This window comes from Vitis riparia, chromosome 9 (genome assembly GCF_004353265.1).
Source record: "Vitis riparia cultivar Riparia Gloire de Montpellier isolate 1030 chromosome 9, EGFV_Vit.rip_1.0, whole genome shotgun sequence".
NCBI classification, from domain to species: Eukaryota; Viridiplantae; Streptophyta; class Magnoliopsida; order Vitales; family Vitaceae; genus Vitis; species Vitis riparia.
The window spans coordinates 3,624,038-3,648,779 of record NC_048439.1 but is presented as its reverse complement, the minus strand read 5'-3'; the positions used below and the strand labels follow the sequence as shown (position 1 = coordinate 3,648,779).

At 33.2% G+C, this 24,742-nt stretch overlaps 1 protein-coding gene, 1 long non-coding RNA gene and 1 pseudogene across 2 annotated transcripts; all 3 read right to left on the bottom strand.

Moving 5' to 3' along the window:
* Nucleotides 1-2,547: 2,547 nt before the first annotated feature.
* Nucleotides 2,548-3,488, bottom strand: LOC117922324. The gene is made up of 4 exons (XR_004652473.1): nucleotides 3,414-3,488; nucleotides 3,244-3,324; nucleotides 2,938-3,097; nucleotides 2,548-2,685 (listed from the first exon to the last, which is right to left on the bottom strand). It is a non-coding gene; the product is annotated as an uncharacterized LOC117922324 (long non-coding RNA).
* Nucleotides 3,489-3,994: 506 nt separating this feature from the next.
* LOC117922429 (probable LRR receptor-like serine/threonine-protein kinase At1g05700) lies at nucleotides 3,995-5,493 on the bottom strand. The gene is made up of 3 exons (XM_034840567.1): nucleotides 5,181-5,493; nucleotides 4,524-5,067; nucleotides 3,995-4,430 (listed from the first exon to the last, which is right to left on the bottom strand). Exons 1-3 carry the CDS (start codon nucleotides 5,338-5,340, stop codon nucleotides 3,995-3,997), a joined length of 1,140 nt encoding a protein of 379 aa, XP_034696458.1. The 5' UTR covers nucleotides 5,341-5,493.
* A 2,285-nt stretch (nucleotides 5,494-7,778) lies between these two features.
* On the bottom strand, nucleotides 7,779-24,311 carry LOC117922319 (annotated as a pseudogene).
* Nucleotides 24,312-24,742: the final 431 nt, after the last annotated feature.

Here is a 24,742-nt window from a genome sequence, read left to right as displayed (position 1 = left end):
CCCAGCAACAATGGATGCCCATTCTCAATTACAGTGCTTGGGGCTGAGCCAGACTCTATTCTTATAAGAAACGCTGAAAACGACATGATTGAAGTTCGTGTCCATGGAGGATAAATGGAAGCAGAATAGCATTAATGCAGTCTCTGAAGTTGTTATATAGCATTCAAGGCTTGTATAATGAATAGCTGTAACCAACTTCTCCAATTAGCTCACATCCATAAAATTTTTCATTCTTAGAGATAGCACACATTGCATAAAAACCACAATTATGAAGTCTTGTTCATCCAACTACTAAGGGAACATGGTGGTTGGGAGGACAGTGCACACGCATTGGGAGTTGAAGCCACGAGAAAGTTGCATGTGATTGAGTAATGTTGGTAGTTGACATTTGCCGACCATTCAAGGCCAGCGGACAGAACCCCATGTAGAATGACCGAATTAACTTGACAGGTTCAAAGATATTTGGCTCAAGTAGTGTGATCTTTTGCATATGTACCTAAGTTTATCGGAAAATATCTCTAGTCTAGGCCAGTCTTTATCCATGAAAACCTAAATAATACCCCTTTTTTTTTCACCCTGGAAGATCTGTGTGTGGTTCAGCTGATCATGCATTGAGATCATTTTGAATGGTCATATGATTTTGGGCTCATATTTTTCGGCCTTTTCTGTTAGATTTTTCCAGAGAAAATGTCATCAAGAGATGTAGTACAGGTTCACTTCTGGGCTGCAATGTACCTAGATTTTCTGGGTTCTGTTCAGATTATGCCCTGGTTTCTGAAAGTATATTTCCTGGAAACTCCATTCTAAAATTCTCCAGAAGCCAGTGCAATGTTGTCTGGTAGATACCTTGAGATAAAGACTCCATTCTAAAATTTTCCAATGCAGTTAACATTTTGAAACTTACAGAACTCTCATAAATGTTCTTGGACATGGAATTATGGAAATGACATTATCACCTTGAATGGAAGGGCATAAATTAATGTAGTCTTAGATCCTCACCATTTCCACCTGCTCAACTAGACGATCACGCGTATTTCACAAATATAGATTTGATCTGTTTCTTTTATTATACTAGAGATGGTGACACAGAAATTAGGCTTGTGTTGCTATCTCAAATAATTGAAGGCGGGTTTGCGCCGCCAGAGAAGTTGAGAATTAGTTGGAATAGTATCCATCTTACCATTTTTCACTATAAATTCAAGGATGAGAGAACTGCCTAATACACAGACAACTTTATGCAAATTTGTCACATGAAAATGGGACAATATGACTGCAAATTGAACTGGAAGCTAACGGTGTTCCATAATATTAACATGGGGATCATTCACCTTCAAGATCCACGGCATAGCTTTAAGGGAGTTGCTTGATCCCATTTTGTAGCTTCATCCTCTGAGTTCTCATGGGACCACATCTCCAAACATCCTTTAAGTCTGCCAGTACATGGCTCATGTCTGGCCTTTGAATTGCAGTTGATGGTACACATGCTAAGGCTGTCTCTAGAGCTTTCCAGCAGAATTGGTGTTGAAATTCCTTGTAGCCTTGGATCAAAATGTTCTGAATATCCCTCTTTTAAGCATAGGACTAATCCATTGGACTATGTGGATGTTCCAGGGGTTATTAATTGCAGGCAGGCCAGTAATCAGCTCCAACAAGACAATCCCAAAGCTATAAACATCGCTCCTTTTATTCAATTTCAGATGAGTAATACTAAAAAGGGGTTATGAGAATAAAGAAGCAGTTGTGTAGAAATTCCAAGAAATCTATATATTAACACTTACTCAGGATCCAGATATCCTGGTGTGCCTGCAGGAATAGTTGATGCATGAGAGCCACTTTCAATTGCAAGGTCTCTGGACAGCCAAAATCAGCTATCTTAGCTTGCAGTTTTTTTGTTTAATAATATGTTGGAAGTCTTCACATCTCTGTGGATTATTGGTGGCTTGCAACCATTGTGGCAGATACTCCAATCCTACAGTTCCAATAAGCCATCATTACCTTACTTTTAAGTAAGAAATAAGTAAGAAAATGATCAGAAAAATGTATTTGAAGGAGAATAGTATGGCAGCAAATCTGTTACTGACTTGTGCTACATCAACTGCAATTTGAAGCCCTCTTTCCAATGCAAAACATCTGTATCTCTCCCTGCATCGAAAATTTATATAGATTTCTGTAGTTAGGTCAAGTCCTGACTTCTAGTGATCAAGTCTAAGAACATAAAGATGGTGATACCTGACAACCTCTGTCTCAGGTTTCATTAGACATATATTCATAAATGAGGGCCGTGTTTGTACATCATTGCAATACCAGCAAGGCGAACCAAGTTTTTATGATGGACTCTCTTCAAGAGTTTTGCCTGCAATGCAAAATTGTTCAGTGGCATACTGGCATGTCCTATTATTATAGTCACATTTCCACATCAGATGGATAGATTTATGGTGATAGAGAACCTGGATGGAATGCTGGTGTCTAACCTCAGCTTGAAATTCCCTGGGGCCTTGCATTGATGATTGCGAGCGTAGCTTGACCGCGACTTGAGTGCCACTACCAGAGTGCCTAGATGAACATTTCCAAATCCTCCTTGTCCAATGGTGGAACTGAAGTTGTGGGTAATAGTCACAAGCTCAGAGTAAGTGAACTCTGAGTTCCCTGACTTCAATGATCCTTCTCTGGTGACCATCTCCATAGCTAAGAAAATCATCACAATTGCAACAAGCAGAAATGTATCAACAAAAATGTATTTTTTATGTGATTTTCATGAATTAGAAGTGGGTCATCTCTTCAATCCTCTCTTTTTTTTCCCTTGATCTGCACCTCATACGAAATCAATGAGTTTGAAGTCCTTTCAGACAGGTTCCATAACAAGGCCAGTAGTGGTCACACCTCTACAATAAAATGCAGAATCATACGAAATCTAAGGGAATGAAAGAAAGAAAATACCTCTGTCTTCTTTCCTTCTGAAGTTCCAAATGATACCAACAGCAATTAGAAGGAACAGGACCAGAACTGATATAACAGATGCGAGAGCTGGAACAATGAAGTTCTTGTTCTGCTTTCCTTGCATGAGACTGACACACAAAGATTTGGATTTTCTCCAAGACTTGCATAAACAGAACATGTTAACATCAGCATAGCTGAACTGTTATAGGACTATGATCTTTTCATCATATTGTCAGAATTAGCTTTCAAAATATAAGCGAGTTCAGGAGTAAAGATCAAATTCTTGGATATGAAAAACAAGCAAACCTCAAGTACAATGTGCCATGCTGATACTTCTCCATAAGCCCCTGAGGAACTGGACCTTTCAAGTTGTTCCCTGCTAAATTACTGCGAACACAGCATCAAATACTATATTACCCTGCATACCTTACAAGAAACCATACTCTGCAATACCAAAAGGCCAATTGATCACTCACAGGAATGTTAGAGATGGCAGTTCAGTTAAGAACTCTGGCACTGATCCAGTCAAGTTATTGTGAGATAAATCCTGAAACAATTTAAAATACACTTTTGGAATGAAGAACTCCATCAAATTATGTACTTAATCTTCATTAATGCTTACAGAGTTTGTAATGATTTGAGATTGGAAAATGAGGATGTATCTTTCCTGTCAAATTGCTATATGAGAGGTTCCTGCTTGCCAGTTAGAATAGCATAATTAGTAGATATTTGTCATTTTCACTAAGTCCCTATACAGAAATGTTTTTTCCAATGCCAAACTCACAATGATATTAAAGTGGGGGAACCATTATCGCTGCATTTCAGGCCATCCCATTGGTAATCCATTGGAAGACATGGATCTCTTGCCAGTTTCTCCTACCATGTACATGATTTAATCTTCTTGATAGCCTCAACTATAATTTCAACGAAGAGAAACAACAATTGAACAGATCTAGTAGGCACTTAAACCTTCTCAATTACTAAATCAGAACATACAACACATAAGATAAGAACATACCATCATCTTGGTCAGTTGTTGATTGTGAGAATTCCTTTATCACATAACTTCCAAGGCATTGATAATGGGGGGAAGCGTGGATTCATCCGTCTTCACAAGTGAAAATAACAATCTACTTCCCCTTACAGAATTTGTTCTAAATATTCTGGTAGAGCTACAGCGTTTGGGAACCACATGATCGTTCCATAAGGTGCCATTCAGCCAGATGGTAAATACTCTGGACTGGTTGCCCTGGAGTTGCAAAACCTCAGAAAAATGCATGAACAAATAAAATGTTTGAGAAGGATAATCCATATCCAGGAAGAAGCTCAAGGGTTCGCTTTCATTTTTAGGTGTTGCAGCAGTAGACATGACTATTCCCGGAAGTTTAAAGGGATTGTCACTGTAGGAATAGCTTTCAAATCCTGCAGTTATGGATTCCCAAAAAGCATTCTTGTAGGAGTTCGAAATGCGGTCAAGAGCGTCATCTTTGTACCTAAAAAAGGTCCATTTTTATGAGAATTGTTCACAATGTTATAAATTTCAGCCAACAGGTCATGTTAGAGATCTACCAAATCATGTGATTCACCTGACTTGAAACTTTTCTTGCTCTGAACCGAAGTCCCATCTGTTAGAGAGTAGCAGAGAACCCAGTTCAGTTTTATGATAACTGGAATTATCAAGCGGTCTAAGCTCTAATGCAGATATGAAGGGTATCCCAGAGCCATTGTTAACTAGACACACATCTATGTAATCTGTTTTGGGGATATGTATGATTTCCTTCCTTACAATTTTGTTTGAATTTTTGAACTTGATAGTGTCCCATTTATCAACACCCAGATAAAGTTTGAAGACCGGGAGTTGATTCTTGGAGTCATAGTTCCCATACATGAAGAAAGCTCTGATCAAATACTTATTACCCTTGCCTTTTTCTGGTTCTAGGGTGTAACAATTCCTGGCTCCTTCTGGGAAGCTTCTAACATTCATGAGCTGCTTTGAAGGATTTTCAGACCTGGAAACATTATAATTGACTCCAGTGTCTGTGAATTCTGCATCAGAAGTGTAATGTATCTGGGTTCTATCATCTGTATAAGATGAACCTGGAGCTATCCCACAGTCAATGCTTATGAACCCTACAGAAATTCAAACTCATTCAGAGAGAGCAGTATGAAAAATGTGGGACTCATTGCTCATAAGCCATGACGGTGGAAACTTGTACAGAGGAATGAAGGGTTACATAACTTACCTTGGGTGTCAGCAGCAAGTCTCCGTGGAGAAGGATGGTCGTGAGGGAAGGTTGAGGCAGCGTGATGGGGTTTTCCGGCAACCAATTCTGGGTTGTTGCCTGAGGACATGATGGTAACCAGGACAAAGATGAGCCAAACCAGTGGTGGTCTACTGTCCATGCTGGTCTTTTCTGTGGAATGATGGTGTATGATGAATGATGATCAGAAGTTGGATAAGAAGTGAGAGGTGATCTTGGCCAAGTCTCATGTGTCTCATGTGTATGAAAGCCAGAGAAACAAGAGGAAGCATGCATACTGTGGAACTTAACCGGTTTTGACTATGCCAAAGCCTTCTCCATAGAGCCTCTACTTGGTTTTCTTTCTATTTTTTCTTAATTTTTTTATATTTTAATATTATAATTCTTTGTGATGAATTTTATTTACAACAATTTGAAAATAAATTTAACTTTCCATGATTATGAAAAGGAGAAATCAACCAACCCTTCTATTTTTATTTATTTATTTATTTATTTTTACAAAATTTTAAAATTTTAATGACTAGTCAATATCACACTAACAATGAAATTGAATGATTCACCAAACTAACAGCTGTGAGGGCCAGCAAGGCAAGGAAAAATTTTTTTTGGTACTATTTTTTTTTATATTAAAATATTCAAATTATATTTGTCCATCATTATTTTTGTTTTCTTTTCTCCGGTACTTGTTTTATAGTATAGTAAGAAAAAAATTAGTATGTTTATGTTTAATGAAGGAATTGATCAATCGTGTCAAATTGTTTTGTTGATTTTTTTACATGAAAAATAATTAAATAGTTAAATTATATTTATTTTTATTTTATCTATTAATTAATTTAATAATATAATAGAAAATTTCATTTTTCTAATGTAATACAAATATTAATATATTGGGGAATTGATCGGCCAATTGTATATATTTTGATCTATTAAAGGGAAAGGAAAATATGATAATGTTAACAAAAAAGAGAGGAAAAAATTCATATTTTTTTAGTATTATTGATAAATAAATATTTATATTTCTTTTATGTTATTTTCACTTTTTTAAAAATTTAACAAGGAAATATGTTATATAATATTCTTTGAAAAAAAGAATGTATATCGGTTCGAAAAATTTGAGACAAAAAAACCCTTCTAACCACATGTGGGAGATTTGTGTTGCAAGGTTTTCACAATTTTAAGATAGGCTAGAAAATGAGGTGTATTTATTGGGTTGAGATTTGACTATTTCGTTTGAAAACCAATTAGTATTCATTAAGAGTAAACCAAACCTTTTATAGTATTCAACATCACATCTCGTGGATCTATTTTAAGAATCATCATTTGAGTGATTTATCATCGACTTAGCGACATTGTTTTACCCCAACACATGCAATAACAAAATTTGTCAACATATGAAGTGGGAGTTAAAAGCTACCTCATTTGCCAAGATGGTTCTATATTGTATAAAAATCGAATGCCTACTTCCCTGGCCGTGAGCTCCCGCTGACCAGATTAGTTTCCATGGAAGGTCCCTGAAACCCATCCCGAGCTGTGCAAGGAAATACCTGCCAGATCAATGCTGGTCTACCATCCATGTTGTTTCACAGCTTGAAACACCAAGACGAATCTTGGTCACGAGAAAATGGAGAGAAAGGTGAATTGGTGTTTGTTGATGGTGGAATTTGTGTCCTTTGTGTTGAGTCAAGGACCAAACATACTACTAAATAGCTCCATTCAAACTTATCAAATAAAAATTTGGTTAGAAATGTAAATTAAAATACTATCTAATTATTAAATTGGTAACACATCGTGTAATCTATTTAACTAATTTAATAATCATATCATCTTATTTAATAATTATATTGACTTAGATTTTGCATAAGTTCATATGATCATTAATTTCTCAATCTAACATATTTATAATTAAATTGACATATTAATTTTAAAATAAATTTAAAATAAGTCAAATATGAATTTAATATTTTATAGTTATAAAGATTTCTCGAGTTTTGAATTAAACACACTTAGTTTTCATAACTTTGAAATTTCATCAAATACCACTCTTATTTTAAATAATAAGAAAAATGAGTGAAAATAACAAATGGAAAGGGAAAGAGAAATATTTGATGAAATTTCAAATTAATGGTGGCCAGGTGTATTTATTTCAAACCTTAGGGGCGTTGAATTAGGTTAAACAACACGATTATTAAATCGATTAATTTGGATCAAATTTGTATTATACAAATTGATTCGAAAATGATTTATTTATTAAACAGATTATACACGATAATAAGAATTTGATCTAAACAGAAATCTACTCAACTTAAACATGTAAACAATATATTGAACCCGAGTCATGTTGACAAATAGTATCAAGTTTTGCCCGGCCGGTGTATAGAACTTCACCTATCTCCTTTTGTTGTTATAAATTGATTAGTGTTTTAAAAAAAATGATTAATCCGTGGCCTAAAATATTCTGGATGTATAAAATATAAGATTTTCACATCCAATATGGACATTGCAAACTCAAGAGAATTGAACTCATGAATTTTTCACATTATTGACTTGATCTTTCCTATCAACTGTTCCCAATCCCCAAGATAAGGAAATATCATAGCTATATACTAGCTTGAAACAAGGGCCGATTAAAGTTGGTACAACTATCCAATATAGAATTTTTGATGAACACAATTCGAAATAAAGGGGGTTGAACATATTCCCACATGCTAACATTAAGCAAATCTATCACACTAACTGAAAATAGTAGCGTCCAACAACTACCTAGCATGGGGAGCCGATTCAGTGCTAAGAACCACGGGAACATCTTCTAGATGGCTACCTACCATCTCAATTCTCCTGGAAGCCACCTCTGTCTCCAAACATTCCTTCAAGTCTACCACTACACGACTCATGTCTGGCCTTTGCATTCCTGTTGATGCTACACATGCTAAGGCTATCTCTACTGCTTTCCAGGCAGAATTGGTGTTGAAATCTCCTTGTAACCTTGGATCAACAATGCTTTCAATATCCCCTCTTTCAATCATAGACTAACCCATACAACTATATAAATGCCCCAGGGATTATTGCAGGCCGGCCGGTGATTAGCTCCAACAAAACAATCCCAAAGCTATAACATCGCTCTTCTTATTCAAACCCGCTGACTGGTATCTGCATATTTTAGGAAGTAATTAATATTTCATGATCCATAAGGAAGCAATTATGTAAAAATTGTAAGGAATAATGTCGTTAATTAACACCTACTCAGGATCAAGGTATCCAGGTGTGCCTACTGGGTCAGTTGATAAGAAAGCACCGCTTTCAGATCTCTGGACATCCCAAAATCAGCTATCTTCGCTTCCAGTGTTTCAGTTAATAGAATGTTGGAAGATTTCATGTCTCTGTGGACTATTGGTGGCTTACAGCCATTGTGTAGATACTCCAATCCTACACAATTAAGCAAGAAAAGATCACAAATTAAAGAAATATTTGAATGCAAATTAATTATAATGTGGAAGATCGCTTAATTGCCTACCATGTGCTGCATCTACTGCAATTTGAAGTCTCTCTTTCCAATTCAAAACATCTGCGGCTTCTCTCCCTGCAGCGAATGCATTAACATTAGAGTCCACAAGTAGCTTCCATTGACAGTAATATACCTGTGATCAAGAGTGGTCAATACATATACATACCTGATAACTTCTGTTGCAGGTTTCCATTGGACATGTATTCATAAATGAGGACCATGTTTGTACCGTCATCACAGTACCCAATTAGACTAACCAAGTTTTTATGATGAACTCTCGTCAAGAGTTTCACCTGCAATATTTCAAATTTTTTAGTGTCTGACATCATATGGAGAAATTCTATTGTAGAATTTAACTTAGCATGGATGGAATATTGCTTTGTCTAACCTCAGCTTGTAATGCCTTGGCTTCTTGTATTGATGATTCGGAACGCACCTTGACGGCAACCTGAGTGCCATCTACCAAAGTGCCTAGAAAAACTTGTCCGAATCCTCCTCTACCGATGGTCTGACTAAAGTTATTGGTGATACTCACAACCTCAGAGTAAGTGAACTCGGAATTCCCTGACTTCTCTATATTTGTAGCAAAGGAAATCACAATTAAAATGGAGCAATAAAATGTCAAATCCTCACTAAAAGAGAAAAAATGAAAATGAAAGAAGAAAATACCTTTGTTTCTCTCTTTTGAACTTCCGGATGATCATTGCAAGGGCAGTTATGAGGATCAGGATCACAATTACATTCGGAATAGCTATGAGAACAGGAACAAGGAACTGCTCTTCTTCTTTCCTTTCCTTGGCACGAGGCTGACTGACAAAGACTTGGATTTTCGCCAAGACTTCCATAAAATAGAACATGGTGCGTCCACTAATTAATAAACTTTATAATCAAAATATATGGATATTGAAGTCAAGAACTCTATAAAAAAACATTAAGAACAAGTACTAGAAACGATAATTAAGCAAACCTCAGAGTTCCATCCTTCAACTTATCCATAACAGCCTGTGGAACCGAACCTGTTAGGTTGTTCCCCGTTAAGTTACTGCAAAGACAACATCAAATACTCAGATTACCTGCATATATATCCTAAAGAATTCAAATATCCCAAATCTAAAAGTTAATTACTTACAGGGTTGTTAAAGATGGCAAGTCTGCAAAAAATTCTGGTACTGGTCCGGTCAAGTTGTTGTATGATAAATCCCTGAAATTATAGTTTGAGTTGCATGCATTTTGAGCAAAGGCCTCCATCAGATTATAGAGAAGATATTCATAAGGCCACTAATACTTACAGATTTTGTAAAGATTTGAGACCCGAAAATGAAGTAAGTATATTCCCGGCCAAATTGCTGAATGAGAGATTCCTGCTTGTTAGGTAGAGTGGCATATATTAGTAAATCCTAAGTGTTCTGCTATATTGGTCAACCCAAAACCAATATAAAATCGTGTTAAAAATATAAACCTAAATAATATCTAATTATTAAATAGGTAGTACCCATTGTGTAACCCATTTAATTTATTTAACAATTAAGTTCTCATATTTATAATCGGGTTAAGTTAGGTCTTGTATAAGTATATATGATATGTCTCAATCAAATATTTTTTTTTAGACCTATTTATTTAAAAACAATTTAAAATAAGTTAAATATATATTAAATAATCTAAAATTATAATGAAGTTAATTAACAAGATTATTAAATGAGTCAATTTGGATTAAATTTGTGGTATACATACAAGTTAAACCATAAATTATCTATTTATTAAACATGTTATGCAAGTTGACACGAATTTCACCAAAACCCAATAATATTTCACCCAAATCTATGAAAAACATGGTGGGTTTGAGTAGTGATAAGGAGTTGTATCAAACTTTGCAACCCTTGATCACTTTCACCAGCAACCCCTAATCACTTTCACCAGTAAGTCCCTGCAAACATGAAGTAGTTCGAAATTCCAAACTCACAATGTGATTATAGCAGGGGAAATATCGAGGCTGCAAGTCAGGCCATCTATTTATCATTAGTATTATTAACTGTGTTCATCCAGATGAAATTACTGCATGTAGGTTGACCTAAGAAACTATCTATTTATCAAACTTCACTTAAACCCAATTAATATTTGATCAAAATCCATGAAAAGCGTAGTGGAGTTGAGTTGTGTTGACAAATCATATCCAACTTTATTACTTCTAATAATTTTCACCACTAAGTCCCTGCAAATATAAAGTTGTTTGAAATGCCAAACTCACAATGAGATTATAGCAGGGGAAGTATTGTGGCTGCAAGTCAGGCCATCCCATTGGTATTCCATTGGGAGACATGGGTCTCCTTGCCAGTTCCTGCTCACTGCGTACTCTGATTTGATCCCTGGATTGCATCAACTAGTATTTTCCAAGAAAAACAAAAAAGGAATTAAATAAAGCTGGATCATGTTCAGGCCTTGCTCAGTAACTAAATTAGAACATATAACGAAAATAAGAGAACCTACCATCGTTTTGTTGAGTTGATGCTTGTGAGAATTCTTTTATTATGTAAACTCCATAGCATTGATAATTGGTGGAAGCGTGGATCTGTTTGTTCTTTTTAGTGAAAAGGACAATTTCTTTGTGGTACTTTCCGCTCATGGAATAGTCGCTCTCTGCCGTGTAGGAAAAAAGGTATGTAGTAAGCACAGTCCCACCCCATGCCTCATCATCATTCACGAAGGTAGTAAATTCTCTGAACACGCCTTCCTCAACCTCGGCAAAGTGCATGTAAATGTATAACTTTTGAGAAGGATCATCATCTATGTCTAAAGAGATTCGCAAGGGTTCACTTTCATTTGCAGGTGTTGCAGCAGTCGCCATGACAATCCCTGGCAGTTTATAGTCAGAGACACTAAAGGAAGATCTTACAACTGATGAATTAATGGACTCCCAAGACGACTGTGTGAATGGTCTCCAAATCCGGTCGTAAACATCATCTTTGCTCCTATATGATCACAATTTATGTTTACATAACTTGTTAGTTCAATATACATAGAGAATTAAGCTGAAAAAGAAACTAGTAAAACATGTCTGATTTGTAATTGTTTCTAAAAATAGTTTTCTGTTCTTTAGGAAAGAGAAAAAAACATTTCTGATAACCAGAAAAGTTGTCTGTTTTGAGAAACAGATATAAGGGTAACGTCTTTTAGTGCCCCACCTGATTAAGCTCCACTTCTCTTTTTGTGTACCAAAATCCCATCTGTCATGGAGTAGCAGGGATCCTGGTTCAGTTGGACTATAAATGGAATCATTAAGCTGTCGGAGCTCTAGCACCGATATGAATGGCGTCCCGGAACCTGCGTTTACTAGACACACATCTAAGTCATCTGTTGTCGGAATGTGTATGATTTCCTTTCTGATAATAACAGAGGCATTTGTTATATTCACCGTAGCCCATTCATCAACACCCAGATATAGTTTGAAGACTGGAGGTTGATTCTTGGAATCATAATTCCCATACATGAACCAAGCCCTGATCAAATACTTATGATTCTTGCCTTGTCCTGGTGCTAGGGCGTAACAATTCCTGTCTCCTTCTGGGAAGCTTCTAACGTCCTTGAGTTGTTGATCGGTATCCTCATCAACGTATTCCTTGGAAACATTATAATTGATTCCAGTATCTATGAATTTTGCATCTGAAGTGTAATATATCTGAGTTTCATCATCTGTATAATCAGAGCCCGGAGCTATCCCACAATCGATGCTTATGAACCCTACAAAGTTTCAAACTTATTCAAAACAACCCTTGTAAATATGCTTTTCTGCACTACAAGTTGCTCTTGAATTTACGAAGGAAAACATGGTGTTGCAAGATGCTGCCAAATTGTATAAAAATTAGAGGTGACAAAATAGGTTTTTCATGGGTACGGGTTGAGCATAATCGTCTATAGGTCAAACTCGAGTTTACTTGCTTGTTTAATACATTAGGTAATTTTTAAATCAACTTATATAATACAAATATAATCTAAATTGACTTATTTAATAATTATATTTAATTATATCTTAAAACTATTTAATCAATATTTGACTTATTTTAAATTTATTTTTAAACAAATAATGAGATATTAATAATAGACTTATGTAAAATTTAACTAAACCTAATTATTAAACATGAATACCCGTTATTAAATATGTTATATGATATATTACATGTTTAATAATTATATAGTATTTGAGTTTATATTTTTAGTGATGTATATATTTTGTAGAATGCCTAGAATTTGGCATATATAAAAATGAATGCTTACCTTCCTGGGCCGAGAGCTTCCGCCGACCAGTCTGGTTTTCATGGAAGGTCCCTAAAACCCATCCCGAGCTGTGCAAGGAAATAATCACCAAAAGAATGATCAGCCAGGCCAACGTCAGTCTACCATCCATGCTGTTTCAGAGCTTGAAACACTTAAGAGGAGGCGACAAAATCTGGATGAAACTGAAGAGTCTAAAGATTAAGGAAGGAAGAGGAGATATGGATAGTATGGAGCTGAAACAAGCTTTAAAGACAAAGCCTTGTATGCTAGGCCTCCAAGGTTGGACATGCTGACTTCCAACGGACGTGTTTGGTGGGAAAGGGTATTGACTTACAACGTATGTCTTGGCTTGCATATAGAGGAAATTAAGGTTTGCTTAATGTACACGAAACCTTGTTTTTCAATATCTACCAAAGAACTTCATTCAAAAGTAAAACAATTTTCTAATTATTAATAATGATAGTAGTATGAAACAAGACAACGCAGACTTGACCAAATTAATTTGGAAGCCTATATGCGGTACTATTCTACCCGTGACTTGACAAAATAAATTAATCATTTAATTTTTAATTTTTATCTAAAATTAAAATATAGTAATTATTTCATATTAATTTCTATTCATATTTGAGGCAAATTCAGACCTATATTCAAGTTTTAGATAAAAACCAAACACCCACTTAAGTATTATGATTCTTTGTAATTATGAAACTAAGAAAGCAACCAAGTCTTCAATTTTTGTTTTTTGTTTTTTTATTTTTTTTATTTTTTTACAAAATTTTGGAATTATATTGACTTGTCAATATCACAGTAAAACAAAATTGAATAATGTACCAAAACTAAATGTTGTGAGGGGCCAACAAGGCAGGTGGTTGAAATCTAGGGATTATTGCCATTGCAGAATTGGTCGAGGAAGATGCAGGAACATAGCAAGCAAATGTAGGATCCATACACAGGAAAATTGGTCGAGAAATTCGAACTCATTCAGGACTTATTGGTCATAAGCCATGATGGTGGAAACTTGCAGAGGAGAATGGAGGGTTACATAACTTACCTTGGGTGTCTGCAGCTAGTCTCCAAGGAGAGGGATGGTTGTGAGGGAAGGTTGAGGCAGTGTGATGGGGTTTTCGGGCAACCAATTCTGGGTTGTTGCCTGAGGAAATGGTGGTGACCAAGACAAAGATGAGCCAAACCAGTGTTGGTTTACTGTCCATGCTGGTCTTTTTCTGTGGAATATTGGTTGATGATCAGGAGTTGGATAAGAAGTGAGAGTTCTTAGCCAAGTCTCAAGTGTATGAAAACCAGAGAAAGAAGAGGAAGCATGCATACTGTGGAGCTTATGATGTTTTTTGAGTATGGTGGAGAAGCCTCATACATAGAGCCTCTAGTTTTGTTTTTCTTTCCTTTTTTTTTTCTTCTTTTTTTCTTCTTTCTATTTTAAAATTTTAAAATTTAATTTAATTTTTTTATAATGCTAGATGTTTTTCGGATGTTTTTTAAATGCAAAATAATTATAATTCTAGAGCCATTTTCTATATATATATATATATATATATATATTTAAATATGATGTCTGACAACTAGAGCTGCAATTTGGGCTAGTTGATCAAATTGATGGTTAATCCGAATCCAATCTAAATTAAAAAATAATCAACTCAAACTTAATCTAACGTGACCTCTAACATGAGATACTCAACCCAAGCCCAACTCAACCTCATTTTTCTAAATTCAAGTTGATTTTGAATTGATCAAATTAAACTTGAGTTATTTGATTAGACTTAAATTAATTAAGTTAGACTTGGGCTGATTGAATTAAATTCGAGTTAATTAGGTTGATTGGATTGCACGATTTAAAATTCATCTATAATGATTTTTTTTTTAAAATTATATATTCATATCAAAATTTAAATAATAAATAAAACAAAATTTCAAGATAATAATAAAAGATAAAAATAAACTTATATATTTTTCTAAACTATAAAAAAGTATATGATATAATTACAATCTAATATTTTTTCTTTAAAATAAAAATGAAAATGAATATTATTTTATAAGATATAAATATATTATAAATATTATAAAAACATTAAATCGAGGTTGGGTTGGTTAAACCTTGGCCTGATCCCAATCCAAATTAAGTTCAAATTAAGAAAACTTAGTCCAAATTCAATTTTAGTATTGAAAATATTTGCTTAAGCCTGCCCAAATATTGGGTTAGGTTTGGATTGGTTTGGGCCAACCCACCAAGTTGTACACCTATTGGCAACTATGTTTTGGGGATTGGCCAGACCCATTTATACATGGGTTGTTCACCTATTTATTGTTAGTTGACCTGTTCATATTTAATGGAAAACGTACCTTTTTTCTATAGTCCCTAGTTAACTCTTTATATTAATTTCTATTAGCAATAATAATTTTCTTCAAAATGAATCCTATGGTGGAAATAAGCATTGGCTTGTTTGGAATGTTTTTGAAAAATATTTTTAAAAAACAATTTTTAAGAATGATTTTTTAAAAATTTCTCAATCATCTTCAAAAATAAAATTTATTTCAAAATTCAAATATAAAAAATAATTTTGTCAACTTATTCTCCATAAAGATATTATTTATGTATAGATAATATAGAAGTTTTTAATGTAGGTTTTATAATTTTAATGGTTGAAAATATTACAATTTGTGAAGGTGAACAAACTCATTCCAATAAATTTAACTTTCTATAATTATGAAAAGAAGAAATCAACCAACCCTTCCATTTTATTTATTTTTACAAAATTTTAAAATTTTAATGACTAGTCAATGTCACATTAATAATAAATTGAATGATTCACCAAACTACCAGCTCTGAGGGCCAACAAGGTGTGTTGAAATCTAGTAATTATTGCCATGGGAAAATTGAGAGGAAGATGCAAGAACATAGCAAGTATCAGTGAACATAACAAGTTTTCTAACTTTTTATTTTTCAAAAATATTTTTTCATTTTCTATGTTTTTGATTTTTGGAAATAAGTTTGGTTAAAAAAGTAAAAATTGCTTTTAAAAAGTGGATATTCAAAAGCTTTGTTTGGTACTAATTTTCTTGTTTTACATGAACATAATCAAATTATATTTTTTGATTATTCTTTTTTATTTTCTTTTCGCTAATAGTCCTTTCAATAACATAATAAGAAAAAAAAAAAAGTTATGTTGATGATTAATGAAGGGATTGAGGATTGTGTCTTACTGTTTGTTATTCATTATTTTACATGAAAAGTAATTAAATATCTAAATTATATTTATTTTTTATTTTTATTTTATTTTATCTATTAGTTATTTTAATAACGCAATAGAAAATTTTCATTTTTAGTATTGTTAAAAAAGAGAGGGAAAAAACTTATAATTTTGTAATATTATTAGTAAATAAATATTCATATTCCTTTTATATGATTTTATTTATTTTCACTTTTTTAAAAATATTTCCATCTTTTTTAGAAAATACACTTTTTCCATTTTTTGAACTCAATTTTCTTTGAAAATAAAAATAGAAAACAAAATAATCAAACATGACCTTAGTAATTGTTTGGAGATATTTCCTATTTTCTTTTTTAAAAGCAAATAATAATAATAATTTCTATAGAAAATACAACAACTCTTGGTGACTTGAGAATGTAATGGTTTTAAAAATTAATTAAAAAAATTAATGTATTAAATTTTTTTACTTATTCAAAATTCAAAATTTTCTAAATTAATTTTTAAATACATACATGGAGTTATTCTACATATTAATTTTTAATGAGAATTTCTATTTTTTTTTATACAAAAAATTTTATGTTTAAAGAAAGAAAAAACAGGAGTTGTAACAAAACCAATCTTACGTTTTTAACTTATTATTTTTATAAAGATAATTTTGTCTTAATGAAAAAAATGAAATTTTTTAACTTTTAGTTTAACGTCCTTTATATTGCAACTTTTAACTTTGTTATAATACTTAAATCTAGTTTCTCACACAAAATAAAACCAAATCGAGTTTTAAAAATTTTGGATAATTATTATTTAAAAAATTAAACTATTCCTATTATATAAAGAAATCAATTTACTATCAATTTGTAAAATTGTAATCAATAAAGAAAATCAAATACAACTTAAATAAGTTTTACTTTTATCTATTTTTCTCTTGTTTCTTAAGAAAATTTATATAAAAAATTTTCTCATGAATTTTACCATAAAAACAAAACCCAAATATGGAAATCACTTAATTTGAATAAAAATTTAATTTATAATAAATTTATGAAAATTTAAAATTGAAATCAAATTTCTACTGCATGCCCCACTATTTTAATTGATTTCTTAACATGCCCAGGATAATACTAGCTTGAAACAAGGCTCTCCAAATGACTCTGGATAGAGGGTTGGTGAGGATGTGTGTAATTTGTGTTGAACAAGAAATATAACATTTAACAAAAATGCTCATTGCAACACTTTTTTGTACAAAATGATAATTAAGTTTGATGTGCTTGGTTTGAGTATGGAACATATTATTTATAATCATATGAAGAGCACTAAGATTACCACAAAATAATTGAAATGCCATCTTGAACAGAATTCTAACATTTAATAATATGGATGAGAACTATGTAATTTCAGTAGTTGTTGAATCCTTCAATGCTAGAAGGTGCCATCCTAGGTTGCTTTGTAGAACCCTAAGAGATGTGGGCAAGATGAAAAGAGCTAAAGAGCCCCTATAAGGATTGATTTTCAAATATTGAAGTTGAAAAGAAAGTAAGTGTTTATAAATCATTTAATAACTTAATGACTTAATTTAAGTCATTAAGTAAATTTAACATATTCGATAAAATAATTCAATATTATAATTTAAAGTAAAAATTAATTTTAAGTATTAAGTTAAAATAGTTAAATTTTTTTTTACTTTATTTATCCATATTTAGTGAAAATATATTTTAGAACCATGATTCTACATTTACAACTCATTGGTTATAATAAATAATTTTTGTACTTTGGAGATTATTGTCACTGGAAAAAAGGAGAGAAAGGTGAATAAATGAAACTAAATTGGTAACTCTAAGCCACCCATATTTTAACTTGAAAAATAATTTATTTTTAACATAATGTATTTTTGGTAAAAAAATATGAAGAGTTAGATTAATCAAATAACTCTAAAATAAATAGAGGTGACAATCGGTATTGATTGTTGTATCGTGTCAAGACTTGAGCATTTTTTAAAAGAGGTCAATCCAAGAACTATACAAATAAAAGTCGAATTAAAAACATAAACCTAAATATTACCTAATTATTAAAAAAATAACATGTTGTTAACTTATTTATTCCATTTGATAATCAGGTTGAATTAGATATATAAACTTATACGTCAGACCTTATACAATTTTATATGATGAATCTCCTGACATGTTCATTGATTCAATTAACATATTTATTAAGTAAAGTTAAAATAAGTTAAATATGAGTTAAATGTTTTATAATTATAATTAAGTTAATTAATAAAATTATTAAATAAGTTAATTTAAATCAAATTTATGCTATATAGATCAACAAAAAATAACTTATTTATTAAATAGATTATGCAAGTCTCTATGAATTTAAATACACTTGTACTTCATTCAAACCCATAAAAAACATGTTAGAATTTAGTCGAAAATTTTATCAAAGTTTATCATTTTTGTAAACAAATCTTTACGGTTACTTTTGTTAGTATACGTTAATTAGCATTTATTTTTTAAAAAAGATTAATTAGTGGCCTAAATTAGTTTGAAGGTATAAAATTTAAGATTTTCACATCCGACATAGAAATTCATGAGTTGACACGTAATTGACTGTCCCATCAACTGTTCTCAACAGGTAGTTTCTCCTTTCTTAATCCATACAAAATTATTAATCTTTGTACTAATTCAGAGATCAAATATAGAGGGGAAATTATTAAAAGTGACAGTGGTAGGAGATAAGACAAGGCAGACTTGACCAAGTGAATTTGGAAGGTTATATGTATACGAACCGATGAACAAAAATTGTCTTGTTTCCTTTCTTTATTAATAGACCGGCTAACCCTTTTACACGTAAAGAAAAAAAATTAATTAATTAATTAAATTTTGTGTCAATATAAAAAATTAATACTTTTCACCATATATTTTATTTTATTTTATTTTTACCATGAACTCATATTTTTAAAAGGATTAATTTTTTATCTTAAAATTTTTTATGTTAATCTTTTTATATTGAATTTATTTTTTTTTAAAAGATTATTTCCAATTTAATCTTTTTAAGGATATAAATTTTTAAAAGATATTTTAAAAAATTATACTTTTTGTGCAAAAATCCCACCAGTAAGGTGTGGTTGAAATCTAGGAATCTTGCCATTGGAAAATCGAGAGGTAAATGAAGGACATAGCAAGTAAACGTGGGACATGGTAGCGGAACGTACCATTAATCGGCATCCTAAGTTGCTTTAAAAATAAAGTCATTTTAAAAACAATTTACTTTTTAACTTATATTTAAAAGAAAATTAATTAATTAATTAATTATTTTTTCTTTAATATTAATGAGAAAAAGGTCACTTTTTTTTTTTTCAATTTATAACTTTGTTATAATGCTTAAATCTAATTTTAATACAAAATAAACTCAAATTGATTTAAAAAATTTTGAATAATTATTTTTAAAAAAATTAAACTATTTCAATTTTATAGTAAAATCAATTTACCATAAATCAGTAAAATTATCGATCATAAAAAAAATTAAATATGACTTAAATATATATATATATTATCAATTTTTTTGTTTCTCAAGGAATTTATTTATATTAAAGTTTCTCGTAAATCTTAACTTATAAAGGAAACTAAAACATAGAAATCACTTAATTTGAATAAAAATTAATTTAAAATAATTTACAAAATTTCAAAACTCACAATTAAAAAATTTTCACATGCAATTACTATTTTTATTTCATAATTCTTTCAATTTTAAATGAGATAATGAGAATTATTACTTATACGGTTGTTGTGTAGAACAAAAAACATAATGCAAAACAAAATTGCTTGTTGCAACTCTTTCTTGTAAAAAAGTTCGATGTGCTTGGTTCGACCACGGAATATAGGATTTATAGTCCTATGAAGAGAATTAAGATTGTCACACAATAAAAGTGCTCTCTTAAGTGAAATCCCACAAGGGTCTGATTTTCAAATATTAAAGTTTGTGAGAAATTTGTTACAATTACCAAATATAGTATTTTTCATGAACACAATTCAAAATATAGAGGAGTGCACCATAATCCATATTCCCACATGCTAACATTAAGCAAATTTATCACATTAAAATGGAGCTTCCAACAACTACCTAGCATGGGGAGCCGATTGAGTGCTAAGAACCCAGGGACTATCTTCCAGGAAATTGCCTGATCCGATGCTGTGGCTACCTACACTTTGAATTCTCCTGGGGGCCACCTCTATCCCCAAGCATTCCTTCAAGTCTGCCAATACATGACTCATATCTGGCCTTTGCATTCCTGTTGATGCTACACATGCTAAGGCTATCTCTACAGCTTTCCAGGCAGAATTGGTGTTGAAATCTCCTTGTAACCTTGGATCAACGATGCTTTGAATGTCCCCTCTTTCAATCATAGGACTAACCCATCCAACTATGTGAATTCGCCCAGGGTTCTTTATTGCAGGCTGGCCGGTGATTAGCTCCAACAAAACAATCCCAAAGCTGTAAACATCGCTCTTCTTATTCAAATTTCCCGTCAACTGGTATCTGCATAGGAAGTTATATTTCATGAATAAGGAAGCAATTATGTAAAAATTCTAAGGAATAATGTCGTTAATTAACACCTACTCAGGATCAAGATATCCAGGTGTGCCTACTGGTTCAGTTGATAAGAAAGCACCACTTTCAAGATCTCTGGACATCCCAAAATCAGCTATCTTGGCTTCCAGTTTTTCATTTAATAGAATGTTGGAAGATTTCATGTCTCTGTGGACTATTGGTGGCTTACAGCCGTTGTGTAGATACTCCAATCCTACACGATTAAGCAAGAAAAGAATCACAAATTAAAGAAATATTTGAATGCAAGTTAATTATAATGTGGAAGATCCGCTTAATTTCTGACCATGTGCTGCATCTACTGCAATTTGAAGTCTCCGCTTCCAATTCAAAACATCTGCAGCTTCTCTCCCTGAGCAAATGCATAAACATTGAAGTCCACAAGTAGCTTTCAATGACAGTTATATCAAGAGAGGTGGATATATACCTAATAACTTGTTTTGCAAGTTTCCATTGGACATGTATTCATAAATGAGAGCCATGTGTGTACCATCCTTGCAGTACCCAATTAGACGAACCAAGTTTTTATGATGAACTCTCGTCAAGAGTTTCGCCTGCAATATTTCAAAATCTTTTAGTGTCAGACAACAGATGGAGAACTTCTAGTACTGTAGAACCATGGATGGATTGATTCGTCTAACCTCGGCTCGTAATGCCTTGGGGCCTTGTATTGATGACTCAGAACGCACCTTGACGGCAACCTGAGTGTCATCTGCCAAAGTGCCTAGATAAACTTGTCCGAATCCTCCTCTACCGATGGTACGACTGAAGTTATTGGTGATACTTGCAACGTCAGAGAAAGTGAACTCAGAATTCCCTGACTTCAATGACCCCTCTTTGGGGTGCTCACTGATCATCTCTATGGTTGTAGCTAAGGAAATCACAACAAAAATGGAGCAATAAAATGTTAAATCCTCACTTAAAAGGAAAAAAATGAAAATGAAAGAAAAAAAATACCTTTGGTTTCTCTCCTTTTGAACTTGCGGATGATCATTGCAAGGGCAGTTATGAGGACAAGGATCACAGTTACAGTCGGAATGGCTATGAGAACAGGAACAAGGAACCTGTTCTTCTGATTCTCCTTTCCTTGGCATGAGACTGACGGGCAAAGATTCGGATTTTCACCAAGACTTGCATTAAAGTAGAATATAATTGAAGTCAAGAGTTCCATCAAACCAAACACCATGAACAAGAGTAGTGGAAAATTAATATGGAAGATACCTCAGTGTTCTATGCTTAAACCTTTCCATAACAGTTTGGGGAACTGAACCTGTTAGCTGGTTCCCCGTCAAATTACTGCAAACACAGCATATCAAATACTAGATTACCTGCATATCCTACCAAGCAATCAAATATCGTATTACTTTTAACTTTAATATATAACAACTTACAGGACCATTAAAAATGGCAAGTCTGCAAAAAATTCTGGTACCGTTCCAGTCAAGTTGTTGTATGATAAATCCCTGAAATAATTCAAGTATAATTTTTGGGGTAAAGACCTCCGTCAGATTACAGAGAAGATATATGTTCCTACAGCTGGCACTGTGTAGCACTCATGATAGCCACTAATACTTACAAATTTTCTAATGATTTGAGCTGGGAAAATGAAGGATGGATATTCCCAGTCAAGTTGCTCGATGAAAGGTACCTGCTTGCCAGTTGGAGTTATTAGTAAATCGTTAATTCGTGTGATTTAGTAACGAAAGATTAGCTTTCACCAAGTCCCTGCAAACATATCTATATCTATATATATATATATATATAACTCACAGTGAGATTATAGTGGGGGAGTCACTGCTGTCACTGCACTGCAGGCCAGCCCATGCGTAACCCAAGGGGAGACATGGATCTCCTTGCCAGTGTCTTGTCAGTCCGTACTCTGATCGGATGTTCTTGACAGCGACAACTAGTATTTTCCAAGGAAAAAAAGGGAAAAGCTGGATCATATTTGAGCCCTGCTCAATGACTAAATTGTAAGGACATACGGATATATATATATAAGAACATACCGTCGTCTTGGTTAGTTGATGATTGTGAGAAATCTTTTGTCCTGTAAACTTCCATTGCATTGATAAGGGGTGGAAGCGTGGATCTATTAGTCCTTTTTAGTGCAAATGACAATTCGTTTGTGGTACTTCCACTCACCGCAGATGGGTGATGTAAGGTGTTTGAAACCATGTACTTGGGAATCACTGGCTCGCCACCACCCCATGAATCGTCACCATTTAGTGAGACTGTAAATTCTCTAATATCGTCTTTTCCAAGTTCCTGAACCTCGGCAAAGTGCATGTATATGTATAAATCTTGTGTAGGATCATCATCAAGATGCAGAGAGAAGCTCAAGGGCTCACTTATATCTGCGGGTGTGGCAGCATCCATCATGACCTCCACTGGAAGTTTATACTCACTGTCACTAAGGGAAGAACTTTCATATTGTGCTTTGACGGGTGCCCATTGAGACCCCACGAATGGGGTCCAAATGCGGTCGAAAACATCATCCACGTCCCTAAATCCCAACATATTTTTATATAACTTCTCAGTTCAACATATACAAGATTTTGCACAAACTTAAGCTGAAAGATCAGAAACTAGTAAATTTCTCTAACCAGAAGTGATCTAGAACAAAAGAATTTCACCTGATTAGGTAATCATCTTCTTCTGGACCAAAATCCCACCTGCCGAAGAGTAGCAGCGACTCCGTTTTGGTTTGATGATCATAACTGGAATTATCGAGCTGTCTCAGCTCTAATGTGGATATGAAAGGTGTCCCAGAATCTATGTTTACTAGGCAAACGTATATGTCATCTGTTTTTGGGACATGTATGATTTCTTTTCTGATAATACGAGACGCATTTTCTATATTCACTGTTACCCATTCATCAGCACCCAGATATAGTTTGAACTTCGGAAGTAGATTCTTGGAGTCATAATTCCCATACTTGAACCGAGCTCTGATCAAATACTTGTTACCTTTGCCTCCTTCTGGTCGTAGGGTGTAACAATTCTTGTTTCCTTCCGGGAAGCTTCTAACATTCATGAACTGTTTCAATGTATCATTGTCAATGTATTCCTTGGCGACATTATAATTGATTCCAGTATCTATAAAATCTTCATCCGAAATGTAAAGTATCTGCAACCCATCATCTATGTAATGGGAGCCAGAAGCTATTCCACAATCGATGCTTATGAAACCTACAAATTAAGTTTCAAACTGATCATTCAAAATAGAATCTACAGAATTTCAAATAAACTGACTAGTCATAGATTTTGCCACCCCTAATTTTAATGTGCTTCAAAAACCATAAATGAGGTGCCTCATTTGCCAAGATGGTGCTAAATTGTACAAAAGTAGTGAATGCCTACCTTCCCTGGCCGTGAGCTCTCGGCGACCAGGCTGGATTCCATGGAAGGTACCTGAAACCCATCCCGAGCTGTGCAAGGAAATAATGAGCAGCCAGATCAATGTTGGTCTACTATCCATGTTGTTTCGGAGCTGGATATACGAGAGTGAAGTCTGTGAAGACACTAACGAAGAAGGGGGTGTGCGCATAATATAGAGCTGAGACAAGCCTTAAATTCAAATCCTCGTGTACTAGGAATTCGGGGATGGCCCATCGGGACTTACACCGTGAGTATTGGGAACGGCATTGACTGACTTGCGATGTATGCTTTGGGTTAGGGTTGTTGGATAGTAAAATGGATGAAATGAATGTTCCCAACTCAAAAAATAATCCATTTTTATGCTTCATATCATTCAATATTTTCGATTGTTTATATATAAGTTTTTTTTTTTTTAAAAAAAAAACTTTATTTTTAGGGTTATTTGATTAAAAAAGCCATTAAAATCTCTATTTTGAAAATCTAACCCACCATCATTTTTTATCATATTTTGACAAAAACGCCCCCATTTTTCTTATAAAAATAACAATTTTTTCTTGTAAAAATAATAATTT

Bases quoted from the DNA above. Each gene is read 5' to 3' on its own strand.
- LOC117922429 (XM_034840567.1), bottom strand. From the start codon at position 5,340: ATGGACAGTAGACCACCACTGGTTTGGCTCATCTTTGTCCTGGTTACC. The intron at 5,068-5,180 runs GTAAGTTATGTA...GAATTTCTGTAG, and splicing joins ACTTGCTGCTGACACCCAAG to GGTTCATAAGCATTGACTGT. The intron at 4,431-4,523 runs GTGAATCACATG...GACCTTTTTTAG, and splicing joins CAAGAAAAGTTTCAAGTCAG to GTACAAAGATGACGCTCTTG.